This window comes from Vanacampus margaritifer, chromosome 4 (genome assembly GCF_051991255.1).
Source record: "Vanacampus margaritifer isolate UIUO_Vmar chromosome 4, RoL_Vmar_1.0, whole genome shotgun sequence".
NCBI classification, from domain to species: domain Eukaryota; kingdom Metazoa; phylum Chordata; class Actinopteri; order Syngnathiformes; family Syngnathidae; genus Vanacampus; species Vanacampus margaritifer.
The window spans coordinates 7,111,812-7,127,428 of NC_135435.1; the positions used below are offsets into that span (position 1 = coordinate 7,111,812).

At 38.5% G+C, this 15,617-nt stretch overlaps 1 protein-coding gene and 1 long non-coding RNA gene across 3 annotated transcripts in view; one reads left to right on the forward strand and one right to left on the reverse strand.

Moving 5' to 3' along the window:
* Positions 1-545: 545 nt before the first annotated feature.
* Positions 546-6,755, reverse strand: LOC144050554 (high choriolytic enzyme 1-like). 2 transcript variants are annotated; one of them, XM_077563915.1, is made up of 10 exons: positions 4,631-6,755; positions 4,441-4,508; positions 3,878-3,911; positions 3,746-3,799; positions 3,440-3,589; positions 2,696-2,825; positions 1,472-1,650; positions 1,157-1,238; positions 820-944; positions 546-701 (listed from the first exon to the last, which is right to left on the reverse strand). In XM_077563915.1, coding segments are annotated over exons 2-10 (810 nt in total). In that variant the 5' UTR covers positions 4,495-4,508; positions 4,631-6,755; the 3' UTR covers positions 546-699. The 2 variants fall into 2 exon arrangements, with proteins under 2 accessions (XP_077420041.1, XP_077420040.1); XM_077563914.1 differs by having other exon boundaries at positions 4,441-6,754.
* LOC144050555 (uncharacterized) overlaps positions 3,084-15,617 on the forward strand; it is a 52,250-nt gene continuing 39,716 nt past the window's right edge. The window contains exon 1 of the long non-coding RNA XR_013293870.1: positions 3,084-3,204. This is a non-coding gene — a long non-coding RNA (uncharacterized LOC144050555). The remainder of the gene's footprint in view (positions 3,205-15,617) is intronic.

The window sequence follows — 15,617 nt, forward strand, 5'->3', positions numbered from 1 at the left end:
TAACCGTGTCGTAGTTGTTTTGCGCAGCCTCCTTTGCTTGCTTATGCTTTTGCAGCATAATATTTTGCTTCTTTAGTCCCACGTTCAACAAGCGGTGTTGTACTTGAATCACCCACCATTGTCACTTCTCCTGTGTTCGTCTTCTTCATGTTGTTTCGATACATGCAAAGCCATGTTTGTTCTGTAGATTGCAATAAAGTAAAGTCTTCTTAGCTGATTCTTCTTCTTTGGGACACACAAGTCTTGTAACGCTTCTGTGTGTACCAGATTTGTTTGAGGAACGAAGCCGGACGGGGCCTAAATATAAGCAAACTGAATAGACAACGAGGAACATCTGGACAAGACACAAGTGGCTGAGGGAGCTGATTGAAAGACACAAGGGATCGGATTGACGAGCACAGGTCGAAACAAAAAACTTACCAGAACAAGATATGAACAACAAGACAAGACACAACATGAAACAAAGTCAAATACAAATGTAAAACAAAAACAAGGATGATGAGAAGGAACCTTAATGACAAAAGTCACACAATGACTTCTTTAAAATGTATTGATTTTCTTTTTAATTCAAGTATATTTACATTACTGCATTATATAAATAAGTGCCAATGCGTTTAAAATGATATGCTGAGTCCTTCAATTTGCTGTCGTGTGACGCACGTATCACTGGTGACCTCAATGGGACCTGTGTCATGAAGTTTCTGATTGGTGAAAACAAAAAACAAAAAAGCAATTAACAGGCTACATTATCTAGTAAAGCAGACGTGTGTTTTACAGCAAGTGTTTCTTCATAAAGTATCAGACAAAGTGTCAACTCACAGCACTCGTAAAGTTTGTTGACACGTGCATAATCATTGGCACTCATCTCTGTCGCAGTGCCAAAACTTGTGACAGAACTATTTCTCGCAACGATGGTTGGTTGTCCATTTTTGCTGAAGTCATTTCTACAAACAACACAATTTAACTTGTGGGTTTTGTCATCAATTTACATCACCACAATATTAAATTATTATAAAATAAATGTTAGCATCCCATTGCAGATGACCATTCATGTTTTTGAAAATTTTACAAAACAAATGACAATATATATTACATGTACAAGGCGTGTACATAGAAATGGATGGGATTTTTTTCATGGTTGGACAGATTTACTCACTTGCCGTAATGCATCACTGAGTCAAAATCATAGGGTGTATCCAAGTTGTTTGTGTCTGAAATCTGAAAGTTTCTTTCCACACCTGCATACAAGGATAAAGCAAAACAAAACATGGAACTTCATTTAAAATTCTTTCAGTAAGACGTAAGACACACAAGATAATGTGAATGCCATTCTGACAAAAAGTATCCATCATCCAATTGACAGTAAGCGTGAAGTAGTTACTTTACACCAGCAAATTTCCGGAGCCATTTTACAAAATGCTCTCAAGTGCTTCCAGTACTAGTTCTGTACAAGATATGTTGACAAGCTGACCTGGTTGAATGTTCTGAAAATTAATGATGACGTTGTCGTCTCTGTCGGATCGGACGTGCTCATGATGGAATCCAAGTGCATGGAGAACCTCGTGCTGCACAATGTCTTTGAACACACAACCGTTTTGCTGCAAGGAGATTTGCTGTCCATATACTTGTCGACCAAGGTAGGACCAACACCTGGCACACAAACAAACAAAATCAAGTGATGTCATGATCTCATTGACATATCTGAATTCTTAAGTTTCAGCAAAATGGAGGGGAATGTAGAAAATACTATATTTAAATCAATGGTTCTTCACTTGGGTTTGTTCGAGCCCCAGATGTTTGGTGAGTCAGTCATTGCCATCATTGGCTGCAGGTGATCATGCTACATTGCTTGGCCTATCTGTGCTCAAGGTTATTTTAGTTATCGAAAAAACTAAAACAAAAATTCCAAAAACAATATCACTAATAAAATAAAACAAAAATGAAAATGCTTCTTAAAAAAATGAAAAGGAACTGAAACTACATTTTATGTTTACAAAACTAACTAAAATTAAGTTTACACAGTAAAAAAAAAAAAAAGATGAAAACTAATACTGAAACTAACTACACAGTACAACTAAACTAAAACTCAACATTTAAAAAAAATTAAATACAACTAATGATAACCAAAAGAACCACCCTGAAAACTAATTAGAATTAACTGCGAGTAAATGTAAAAAACAAAACTTGAAATGAAATAAAAACTAACTAAAATTCCAAAACTGTAATAACCCTGTCTGTGCTGCCGAGAATTTGGTTTGCTCACTAGTAACTGTTGTGATTGTAAGATGTGTGACTTATTTATTATTGTAATCCCTTCATACTGTTGAGCAAAACAAGAAAGTGATCGATATATGGAATATGACTTCACATGTCTAATGCAACGTATGGTGTTCCGCAGGGTTCAATTCTGAGGCCTCGGCTGTTTTCATTGCATATGCTGCCCCTGGGCTCTATCTTGAAAAAACAGCGGTGTTTTTTTTTAAAGTGTTCTATAAATATCAAGTTTAAGTGATGGAAATCAGCATCCTAACTGCATGATTTGCAAAGTTGAGCAATTCTAGTCCATCAACTCAAAGATGGAGGACTTTTTTTGTGTTCACATTAGCTGAAAAACAATAGCATTGACAAAATAAAAACTTTCATGAACGAGTGTAGTCAAGGTCATAGAGTTGCTAAATGCTTATGTAATTCTTACCCAGTGTCAGATATGAAGGATATAAAGTTTGTATCATTTTCAGTCTTCTTGACAAAGCGAATGCAGGTTGTGTGCTCTCCTTTTTTGAACTCTCTCAGAGCGTTTTTTATTGTTCTCTTCTGTTTTCTGGCTGCAGACACACACACACACACACACACACACACACACACATTGATCAAAGTGCTACTTAAAGTAACCCTTTAAGGATGAGTCACTTTGTCACTAAACTAAAATTTCTTTGACATAAAAGCTAATCTTACAGTGGACAAAATTTGAGCTCATCAATGGACTATCTTATATAAAAACAATTGTCAAAATATGACGATTCATTTTTAAAAAATAGCTTTTTTAAAATTTATATATCCTGATGTATATACGGTAGTATTATTGATGATTCTATGCAGTGTGCGGTCATCTAATTTGACGTTTCTGAAGTGGGATTGGTCTCAACACATGTCCCATTGTTTATTTAGCTGGAAAGGACCCAATGCCAGATACATCAGCTTATGGTAAGCTTGATCATTTATCAGTTTTACACTTAACACTGAGGTCATAGTGCCCCATTACAAAGCCACTGCTGGGGTCCAAACCCTGTTTGGGTATGGGGAAAAAAAGGGGCTTTGTATGGATAGGCATCTAGTGTTCAAATCATGCCAAACAAATCATTTGACGGACTTTCTTTGGCGACCCCAGATGGGAACAAATGTCACAACAATAACAGCTGAGGGTTACATTATGACTTACTGAACACATTGGAGATTTCATAGGGGATTTTGACTTTCCTTCCGGTTTTAGGCCATTTACATCCCGCCCTGGTGCAGGGGACAGCATTCCTCAAAATACCATCATCATTGTCCGTGTTAACCATAATGTCCCCGTGTATCAGGTGGGCGGCTGTAGAATGACAGACAACAAATATTCAGACAGTGAGATATGTCATGTTTAACTGACAGTGTCGTTCAAACTGTCATTAGGTCAACATTTCCATAATATGTCTGCAAAATTTTGCCTTTCATTGACATGTTTTATTTTTCAAATGAAAATACTTACTTGAGATAACATTTGCATTTGCCTTTTCAATTTTCACAAAAGTCCCAGATTCTTCTGGAAAAATAACGACAACAAAATGCAGTCACAAAGAAGCACTATAACAGTAGTACAGTTCCATATGATTTTACGTACCAGTTGTCGTTCTGCTTTTTCTATTTATTGCGACCTTAAACAAACAAACAAAAGATAAATCAGTTTTTAAATCTTGGTTTTCATGGCTGTTTCATCCTAGTTATTTAGCTCACAGATCCCTCTGGTGTATTGTAACAACATAATGAGGCTCTCAACAATGGCATTAACGGTAAAGCTTGAGTGACAGGAGAAAAATCCTATGGATCCAAAGATGGAATTAGAATGTTCAGAACGTTCACACGTAAATCATGAATGTTCATTTCATAACAGTAAATACTTTTTGGCATTAAAAGTGTGAAAAATATTAATGTACTTGAGATTTATTTTTTCTTAGTAACAACACAATTTCAATGATAACAACGGCCAAAAATTCAAATAGTCATATTAGCAAAACAAATAAATGTGTCTTATGTCTTCACTGTCATTAAACAAATGATATGAAATCAACCCATACATACATTGCAAATACAATGCAAAAAGTTTAACTTAAACTTTGAAAACACCAAATCCTATAATTATCTACTGCTAAACTGTTTATTATGGGTTTGTAAACTTGATCTTACTGGAGAAACAGATGCAACAGACAGGAGCAGAACAGTGATGACAATTGGCGTCATGGTGTTGCTGTTGTCTAAAAATTAAGAAAAAAATTAAAACAAAACTGAAGGGAAATCGTTAAGAGTGTGTAAGTATGTGTGAGAGAGAATTTGAAGTCAGAACAATGCAGGTAACAAAGGAGAAACGTTGTCTTACCAGTGCTGTCAGGTGTGCTTTTGGTAACTGGTGCTTCATCTCATTTTATAGTTTGAACATAGGGTGTGTCTCTTGTGTATTCCATCCCCTCAAATCAAGCCCTTATATGTAAGTTTCCATGGTTTGTTGTCAGGAATAATGACTCTTTTCTTTCTTCAATTATTATTTTTGTGAATTGGTGAATTCTCTGCGTTGTCATTGGTTCTAAATGCCAGAGAATGTCATTAAGGGTAGTAAATGAATAATGCCATGAACTCCATTGTACAAGTCATTGTGGGGCGGCATGGCTCAGTTTTCCCATTTTGAAGTATCCTTGAGTAATGTACTGAACCTTCAGTAGGTGAATGCGATGTTAGTGTTCAGTGCTTTGAGGGCCTGAACAGGTGGGAAAAGCGCAATACAAGTGAAAGACCATTTACTATTGAATCTCCCATCCATCATATTACTACGAATTGCTTGGTGGAAAAATTGTGGTTGTCTGCCACCATACATTTTTAATTTGTAAGTGAATTTGAAAAACTGAAAGGGAAAAAACATCATTAAAGAGTTCCGTCTACTCTATTGTTCCAGATTGACACCTAAAATGATGACTAATATTCTGGGTTGAAAGGAATTTGGTGCTCTACTGTAAGGTGCAATTTACTTGTCATTTGAAGAAAGGCTTATTATTCAGTTTTTTTCCGTGTTGTGCAGTTGGGCAATTATCACCTCGAGAAAATATAATATTGTTTTGGCAGGTCAACGTTTTGTAATATTTGCAAACAGTAGGCGCTAGCGTCCTTCCGGTGTTGGAAACTTGTGCCTGGGTGTGTTTTGCATTACATAACATCATCTCTTTGTCTTTCTTCTTGCCTAAGAAGAACGAGGAAGAGGTGATGTTAGGAGTATAGCCAGAAACGTTTCAAGTTGGTGGCCAGGGTGACACAACATTTCACTGAGCGGCATTCATGCGTGCATGCATGTGTATGTTCATCTGCTCGCAATCCACGCTGAAACTGACAAGTCATTGTTTATCATATCATCCACAGTCTTTTAATTTCATGAAATAAAATGCACATATATATATATAGAAATCTATATACCACATAATACAACACATTTTTGCGGCGCTTCATTTACTAGCTATTTTATTTATTATTCATTGCTTTGCTGTTGTGTACTACCTTATAATCTACTTCTATCTCAATCACTGATTGGCTAGATAACAGCCAATCAGTGATCAATTATCACCAGCGGCCGACACCACTTTGCATATATTGCAATTGATGGTCCATTCATTGAAATCACCTCTAAAAATCACAATGACACAAAAATCTGTTAATTCCTCACAATTCTAAATGTTGAACAACACTGGTATACATATGTGTGCATTTTAGTTCATGAAACTATTACTCTGGATGGTATGAGAAAAAATGACTTCTCAGCCATGGGGTTTGCTTCCTGTGGTGTGAAAGTAATGATTTATTGATTGACATTGGCTGTAAAAATTGATGTGAGCGATGGAGAGATGAAACCCCATGAGTATCAATTTTACAGTCAAATGTGTCCGCACATACTGACTTTTTGTCATGATTCATTTACTGTATGGCTTCATCAAACAAATATGTCATGTTTCCAAAGCCAAACATAGCCTTATATTATAACAAACAATCAATAAAGCAAAAAGTTGACTCCTAAAAAATTATTCCCGTGAGAGGCTTTTGAAACAGGGTACCATGGAAGCAAAGTCAGAAGCCCTAACCACTTAGCTATACAGCCACATGACAAGTTTGATGTTTTAAATACTTTTAACGTTACATCGACCTATCTTTTAAGATCAAAAATTAGCAGTCCAGGTTTTGGGAAGTCTCTTCTATAAATGAAAATTACTTCCAGTGCCCAAATTTATTTTGCTCGATCAATTTAAATCTGAAAATATTACAATTACACTTCAGGAGTTGAAATCTGGTCCCAAAAATCTCAGCCTGATTTTTTTACTTACAGGGTGATTAAAAAAATAATACGCCAAAAATCAACATGCAATATTTCAAAAATTCAAAACAATCGAAAACAATCGAAAACTCAAGCTTGGACACTTGTTGTACGTGCCTTCAAGTTTTGATTTCATGCTTCACACGTGGCCAATGTGGCTACCACCGGCAGCACAGACAACATCAAGTCGATATGAGAATTCCTCTCAAACGTGACTCAGGAAGTCATGGTCCACCATGTTGATTCTGCAGCTGTTATTCGATGATTCATTTTTCAACAAGTTGGAGCACCGCACCATTAACATCTTGGGGTTCAAGCTTATCAGCGCTGAATTGGTAGGTAAGGTGCTACAGACCTCGCTCTCTACTCATGGCCTGCAAGATACCCGGACCTCACTGCATGTAACTTTTTCATGTTGTTGGGGCGGTTGTAGGTGCTGAATATGTTAGACAAAGACAAAGTTGATGTACCAACACTTCCAGCAAATATCGATGACATGAAAGAGACAGCTATAATCAACGGTACGGTACGGTAAACTGCGACATTCTGAGGTTTGGGAGGAATTCTCAAATCGGCTTGATGTTGTCTGTGCTGCCGGTGGTGGCCACATTGAGCATTTGTAAAACCTGAAATAAAAACGTGAATGTACCTTATGTACAACACGTGTCTCCAAGATAGAGTTTTGTTTCGTTTTTCATTTTTTAAATATCCCATAATGATTTTGGTGTATTCTTTGTCAATCACCCTCTACTTTTAACCAATTTTTGCTCTTCAGATGGGCTCAAGTTGGGCCTCATATGGGCCTTAGCTAAAACCCACATGGGCAACCCATTTATCTCCCATCTGGGGCCCACTGGGCTAATTATGGTGTTCCTGATTGTACTTACAAGGGCCTCTTTCGCACTCATGCCACAGTTATTTTGTTACAAGCTTAAGTAACAAAGAAACCAATAATACAATTAATTACCTTTTTATTATCATTGAACGCCAAAGAACAACAAATGGTCAGTGTTCTGTTCTTTCACTGTCAAACCGAATTATTCATTTTCCAACTCAAATTAACCTGGAGCCTGAAGTACTACATTGAGGTGGCATGTTGCCAGTTGCCAGACTTCCTTTAATTGGCTCGAAGGGGAGGGGTTTTCCCATATCTTTTCGGAGTGCGGAGCAGCACTTTCTTTTAGATTTGAATATTAATCTTGTGCTATCAAACTTGTATGAAAAGACCCATTAGTCCAAAAAATACATATTGTCACCCTCCTAAAATAATGGCCTAAGTCTTTTTTTGTGTGCAAAAATTATTATTTTTTGCCTAAATAATCTCATGATGCAAATGGTTGGTGGAAAGAAATGACTTAGGCGATTTATTTAAGAAGGTGCCAATAATAAGTTGAAATATAGATTTTTGTGCATTTATTTTCAAAAAGAAAATAAGAAATATAGGCCAGGTAGTAAGCTCTCTCGCGCATGCTGTTATTGTAAAAATTTTGAAGTGAAACCCAGCCAAAGCCCACTTATTGCCCATATTTAGTTTTGCCCATCTACTGCCCACCCAAGTGGGGCCCAACAAAGAAGCCCACTCTCAGCCAGTGCCCAGCCAATGCCCAACTAGACCAAGTGGTGCCCATATGAAGAAAGGAAATATCCAAAACCTGCACGGCTCCGGCCCTCAATGACCGGATCTCGTCATCCCTGATCTAAACTTTCCGCATATCCATCCTGGTTTATTGGCCTACAAGTAGTGTGAGAGGATGACATTAGCAAAAACAAAATAACATTTGGTGGAAAAACAACAGCAGGCACTGTAAAACTAGACACACCAAATGGCGTTGACTTGTGAGATCCCGTCATCCCGTGACGTCAGTGAATACTGTCTATAGCTTTAAATGTATTGTGCGAATAACCCTACCCAGATCCAGAGAAGAAGTGCAGGTAGCTTCTTTGCCACATAAAGCGAATGCAGGTGTTTCCTAGAAACTCAGTAAAGCACGGATGATGATTGTGCACTCTTGACTGTGTGTGGAGACAAATATTGAACTGCTGAAAAGTGTTCTCTTAGCAACAACAAATTTCACAATTCACAGTCTTAGTCACAGAGGTCTACTGTACATAAATTTACAGTCTGTACATTTAATAGGAAAATGGACTTTATTTACAACAGCACATGGACTATATCTGGGGTACTCAAATGAAAGTCATCGTATCTACTGAGGTCGGTCATACCACATATGCGTCAATGCTGTAATATTCAAAACAAAATTATGTTTTCACCCACAACAACAAAAACACGAGCTGAAATGTCATTTCTATTTTGGTAAATAAATGGTTAAATAAAACAAATTGTGACTCCTGTCGTTAAGCTAAAAGCACTGCTGTATGCTGGTGCTACTTACAACTTCATAACATTGTTTGTGATACTTATCCACTGGAACCCAAGTGTGATACAATGAGTAAACATTAAAACAAATATATATATGTATAAAAAAAGGACAAATATAACTTATGAAGACACCTTTTTGGGACAGAAGGCAAAATACTCACTTAAGCCACGGTGCGGCAAGAATGCCAGTTAGCTAGTGAAGGAATTACCATTAATTGTAATCGTTTGCATGTTCAAATAATTCCAAGATGAGATTCTGGTGAAGAGGGTCCTTGCAAGGAGAATTTATTACAGAGATCTCTGGTCACACAATTGCATACCACCTAAGCAGTGTCATCCAATGTGTGTGTCTTCTTTTGCCCACACAGCCTCTTTATTCAAAACATGAGGAAACGCCTCTGTCATCCCGTGAGGCACAGAATGAGTTTGCATTTTCCCAGTAAGCTAGATCGTCCTTGAACTTTTGACAACCGGATTTCTGACGAACAGCAACTAGACTTCTTAGATAAACATAGAAACATTTTAACTTTCTCATATCTGGGAAAACAGTAGAAAAGATAGCAAGAATGTCAAAAGCATTACTCACACAGGTTATATCAGGTCAACATAATTACACCTTCATCAACACATCTATAATGAAATTTAAAACAGGTTAAATGTAAAATAAAACAATGAAAATGTTAACAGTCCTTCAATTGGGCTCGAAAGAGCCCAAAAATTAAGCATTTAAACATTTTTACAGAAAGATTCCAGCGGAATCTGCATCGGATGTCGCAGTAGGTGGGAGTGGAGAAGCAACAGACTCAACCATCATATACGAAGACTTATTATGTACATCCCGTTTTTCAATAGCTGTAATAATAATTCTTTGGCAGAGAGAACGTATACATGGAACACAACAACATCCGCAAATAGTTAACAAAGCAGCAAATACAGCAACAGATATTAAAATTGTAGAAATCAAAGTTTTATAGCGGCCAAAAACATCCATCCAAGTACCCCATATTGAAGTATCTATACCAGAATGTTCTTTCATCTTTCTATTGAGTGTCCGGAGTCCTTCAATTGCAATACTTAAACTTCCATCCGGTGCAGTATTGTTAGGAATAAAAGTACAACACTGATCTCCAAACATTTAGCAAACTCCGCCCTTTTCTGCCAGTAACATGTCTAGTGCAATTCGATTTTGGAATGTCATCAAAGATGTAGCAGCTAACTGGCCGTGCACAGCCTCAAAACCAGATTGAGTCCAATTTCCTAGTCTTTGTACATTATAATGCACATAATTAATTTTATCTACGTTTTTGTTAATGGCGCACCACCAACAAATTAGCGATTCAAACCCTGAGAGTACTTGATCAGCCAATTTGTACTCATCTGGTACACCCCGTGGTACCCCAATTGCATCAATGTAGGTGGGAACATTTTGCTCTTGCCAAGAAGACTGTTTGAATCTCTGAAAAGGAGAAGATTGTGGTTCCCATGTATCAATCATTTGTAAAAGGTTATCAACAGAGGTGGGGAAAAGTTGTACTGGCAGAAGGAGGGTGATGAGAGCACAATATCCTCTTACATTCAAAGGTAACTTGTCAAATATTTGATTATGACCACACCACCACCAAATGTCAGCTCTAGATTGAGGTTGGAACTTTTGTCCGACATCTATTGCTGAAATGCAGCGGGTGATGTGATTTAGTTCTCCCAATTGTTCTCCAGTACCTGTCAATTTAATACATGAAAAATTACCATGCGCAACTTCATTTGAAAATACTGGTTTAGTTGTCTGCCAATTTACGAGTGGGTACACCTTATCCCATTGAGAGCATTTGGCATTGGGGACAGTTTTATTCCAAGTTCCATTACACAGTGATCCTCTATTTTAGCAGGGATTACTCGCAATAAAGGTCGTGGTCCTACACATACCACACAATCTTTGCCAGAGGCACGCACTGCTTCGTTCGCCAGCAGTAGCCAATTGTTACTGCTGTCGGACACTCCTGTCGTAACACGAAACCACTCTCTTACACCATCAGTCGGTACACTTACAGCCTCTACCCCGGTCTCCATCGTGTATTTAGTCATTTTTGGTTGTTCTAACTTACTCATTGTCTTATTTACACAAACTAAAATAGGAAAATAGGGGTCAGTTCCAGAGAACCATGCCCATAACAATAACCCAAAACAAGAGTTGTTATATAGAGTTACATTAGGCGGCCGTATATTTCCATTGGGAAGAGAAAAGTTCAATTCGAGTTGGCCTCCCATTTTACACAATGTTACCCTTTTGCTAAAGAAAATAGCCTCCTCGCTCGTTCCCGGTAGCCAATATTGTCCGCTTTGGGTGGTTATAAAAGCACTCCAGTCTCGTCGCAAAACATTTCCTGTTAAATACCACCAATATGTCACCCAGTCCCCTCCCGTGATCTGCTGGCCACTTCTAAATCCCTTCAATGATGTAATGGGAATTTTGACAGAGGTGTTCGTGTTTGGGGCAACTGTCACAGCAATTGAGTCATCATAAGTCCAGGATATGATCCAGGGAATGTGTGGAGGGGCAATGTCTCGCTTAACACGAAGTGTTGTAGTTACGTTCAAAGTTGTGGCGAGGGGATCCCAGAAATACCAGATTGGCATAACAGTCAATATGAGAAAGAGTGTCATGATGTAACTGCAATTGAAGACGCAATTGAAGACGCAATTGAAGACGTGTTGTCGCTTGGACGCCATCTCGAGGTGAAGTTCTTTGTAGAATGAGAAAGGCGTTTGTCAGTTCTGTTTTGTTTTTGTGTATTGTGTTGTTTGTTTTTTGAAAAGGGCGTTGTCAGCTTCTTTCAGAACCCTGGTCAACTGCCAGAGATCCAAGGATAGGTCACCGGGATTATCTTCCCAGAGAGTGACTCAATCTTCGTTGAGTGATGAAAAGGGCACGTGACTCAATCTTTGTTGAGTGATATCTTTAGCGAGAGCAAGCAGCCGGACACTGGATCAACTTTTCCAGGCAAATCATCAGGTGGTTCCCCTTGGTGGGAGCGTTGCGCCAGATCCAGCGGGTGACTCAATCTTCATTGAGTGAGTTCCTCCGCGGGTAGCTCGGTGAACACTGGAAGCAGGCCTGGTTTTCCAGTTGACTCGTCAGGTCGTTCCCGTTGGTGGGGGTTGAGCAGGTGGCGGACCCGGCGGGTCTGATAGGCAAGATGTGGAACGATGTGTTCCCATTGAACTGGACCAGATTGACCTTTCCGTCATCTCATCTGGATGCAGGACACTTTTTGTTTTAGTCACAAATGAACATACATATTCACATCCCTTCTTTTTGAAAGAGCATCTGGTAGTTTTTTGTTAGTTTGGAGTTAGTAAATGTTAGTGAAGTTCTGTAGGTCCGTCCTGGGGAAAAATTCTGTTTGTTGTGACATTCAATCAAAATCCAGCCTTTGTCTGAGTTTAATGACCTAAGCACATTCTAATGCAACAATGAAAATCTTATAGCCAATTCAAATCTGACGAGGCCAATTTTTGTCTACAGCTTATAATGATTAATGAAATGTTTTACCATAATGTTTACTGTTATAGATATGGCATGAATGTGCTTCCAGCCATAAAATAAATGCAACTATCACCAGCAAGTAAAACCCATAAAAATAACATCTGACCCCCAGAGCCGCTCACGCCCGGCCGGAACCGTGAGCACCCCCGGGAGAGATCCTTCAATTGTTTCGGAAATAGAACATATTCACCTTATATTTTCGCCGTCTTTGCCAAAACTTACTCTCTTCCATGTCTGTAGGTCCAATCACCAATCATCAATTGTCCTCCTGTGAATTCATTCATTCTCACGGGCTATATAGTTATCACATTCAGACTAACTTATAGTTCTACATTTATTTAATTCAACATGAACTGTTTGTGTGCATATCTTCCTTCGTGACGATACACACAGATAGACCAGTAATTGCCCCATCTGATAAAAGATCAACTCAGATCATTTTCAGACCAGTATGTAAAAACTGCTGCAGCGAACAAATTGCTGCTTCATAAGAGGGAAAAAACAGACACCTTGTGTCCTGTAGATAAGAAAAACCAAATTGGGGCAAAATTGGCCAACACCAAAACTACAGGGGCAGATCCGGCTTAACTTGCAAGTCATAAAAACAAAAGCCTTTGAGGCAAGCGTTTGTGACGCAAAGTTGAATGCTCTCCAGGCAACACAAAGTGAGGAAAAACAAACTAACTGTTAATTAAGATAAAAGATCCGAGGGAAAACAAGACAAAATTCCTACTTTAAACAAACCAAAAAGTAATCTGAAAATGCTAGTTAACCTCACCTCTTCTACAGAGTAGTGGGGCTTGTAAAACACAGCAGGGAACTTTGTAGAGAGCATTCCCCGTGGGATGCAAAGATCACAGTGCTGTGAGCTTAATCAAAAAATAAAAATTTAACCAGCAAATTCGCCGTAAGTGTTCCACATCGATGAGTCCCAATTCAGAGGCTAAAATTACAAAAGAGAAATGGGCAAAATATTAGAAGACCAAATTCAACAAGCATCAAATAACGGAAAATATAATAATTAAGATTGAAATAAATTTTATCCTACCCTTATTCACATAAGCCGTTTTCAATTTCCGAAACGGCGTTGCTATAGATCACATCTCCCGTTCTAACATAGTGCAGAGTGCAAATGTACACAAACAGACCAAAACATGACCCAAGGAGCTAATCTCAGATGACTCGAGAGCTTTGAGTCTACAACTGGAGTCCATATCCCTTCCTGTCCAGCAGATGGCAGCAGCTGCACAGGGCAAAGTTCAAAGCGGGCCTTGGCTTTCACTGGAGACCCTCTGTTAGTTTCATCAAGACGGCTGTGATGAGAGTTCGAGTTGTCTGCTCAAAAAGTTGATGGACATAATGCTCAGACAATACATAAGAGTCATAGAACAGTCACAGGGCGAGCGGATATACAGTGTACCATCCTTGTCGCAGTCTGTGTGGCCACTTCCCCCCCGAAAGTGGCCTTCATGCAGCTTGCCGTTCACTCTGTACACCAAGTAGAGCAGGAGAACGCTGTCCATATTCGTGGCCCAACAGCCAGGTTAATCCAGCACGTTTGTTGAGTCAGCCAAGAGAAACACCTCTAGCCAAAGATTGAACCTGCCTGAAACACTTATACACTCGCAACAGACAGAGGGAGATGAGATCGTAGCAAGAGAGCACTACCTGCTTGTTGTAATTCATTTGTTTTTGAATTTATTTATCTTTATTTATTCTATAGTTTTATTTAAATTTGTTCACTACACTATAGCAAGTAGTATTACTATATTAACGCATATGTCTACCATAGACATCTTCTTCATTATGTGTTACCTCAAATCATGCTTAAAATGTGATAACTCCCAGTCGGCGCCCTCATGGGAAGTTCTGTCAAGCCTCAGGACTTGCATGCAAAATGGCCGCCTTCAAATTCTGAAATGGGACTCAGAGGTTAAATCATTTTCACCCCTACGAATGATTCATCATAGATGCAGGGGAAAAATAAAAAATGAAAATTATTTTTCAATTAAAAAGAAATAATAATTATTACTCAATATTCAACTATAAAAAGCAGACCTAATTAAAAAGTAATATAGATAGTGGCCTGTAGTTAAATTACAAGTTACTCCCCCCTCCCCCACAGGCCTGTCTTTAAACCAGCATGGGGAAAGGCTTTAAAAATAGTCTTTTATATTTCATAAAAAATCTGTTCCTCTCCATTTTCATCACTGAGGAGAAAAAACACAAAAACTGCCCTTTACTTCAACACTCCCCCAGGACATTACGCAATACACCTTCTCCCAGCACACAAACAAGAAAAAATCAAATCCCCCCCATTAACACACAATTCACACATGCTCCACACATATCTACTATTTTTCAATATTCCTATCTGTCACACACACTTAGAGACAACGAATAAATTATTGTCTTCAACAAACTGTCCCCTCCTTTTTATTGTTTAACAAACACCGGTCAACGTCAACATGGGGAAGTTGCTTCCAAGGACTGTACTTAAGTCTCGGGGAATGCCCCTCAAAATGGCTGACAGCAGATTGTGGGAAAAAAAAAAATTCAGAGAGGGAAAACAAAGGTTAAATAATGTTCTCGCGTACGAGCAAAATTATGAGGGAGAAACAATTAACTATAACAAAAAATATTGAAGCGGACCTAATTATAAAATAAAAATACGGATGTCACCTGCCTCTAGCATCTGTACCCTAACAGCTCTCTACACCACTTAAAGGCAATTAGCACAAATATCCATGCACACATCTGTCATCCAGTCTCTCTCAGTTCCCAATGCAGTTATTAAACAACTGTTTCTCAACTTCTCAACCTAATGAAGGCACATACAAGCACCAAAATCACACAATTTACCCTAGTCATTTTATAACAAAAATGTTCCCTTCACTTCACACACCTTCCTCAAATGCTGCTCACACACGCACGCACACACATAACTTCACCCCGTAAAAGCGCACATATCAGATAAGGCAGCTTCCTCTAAATATCTTCGATTTAATAGCTGTTCGACAATACATTAGAAGCTTCATTAGTCATATCACGTTGTCGTTGTCTAATCAATTTATCCCGTTCAGCCTTTACTA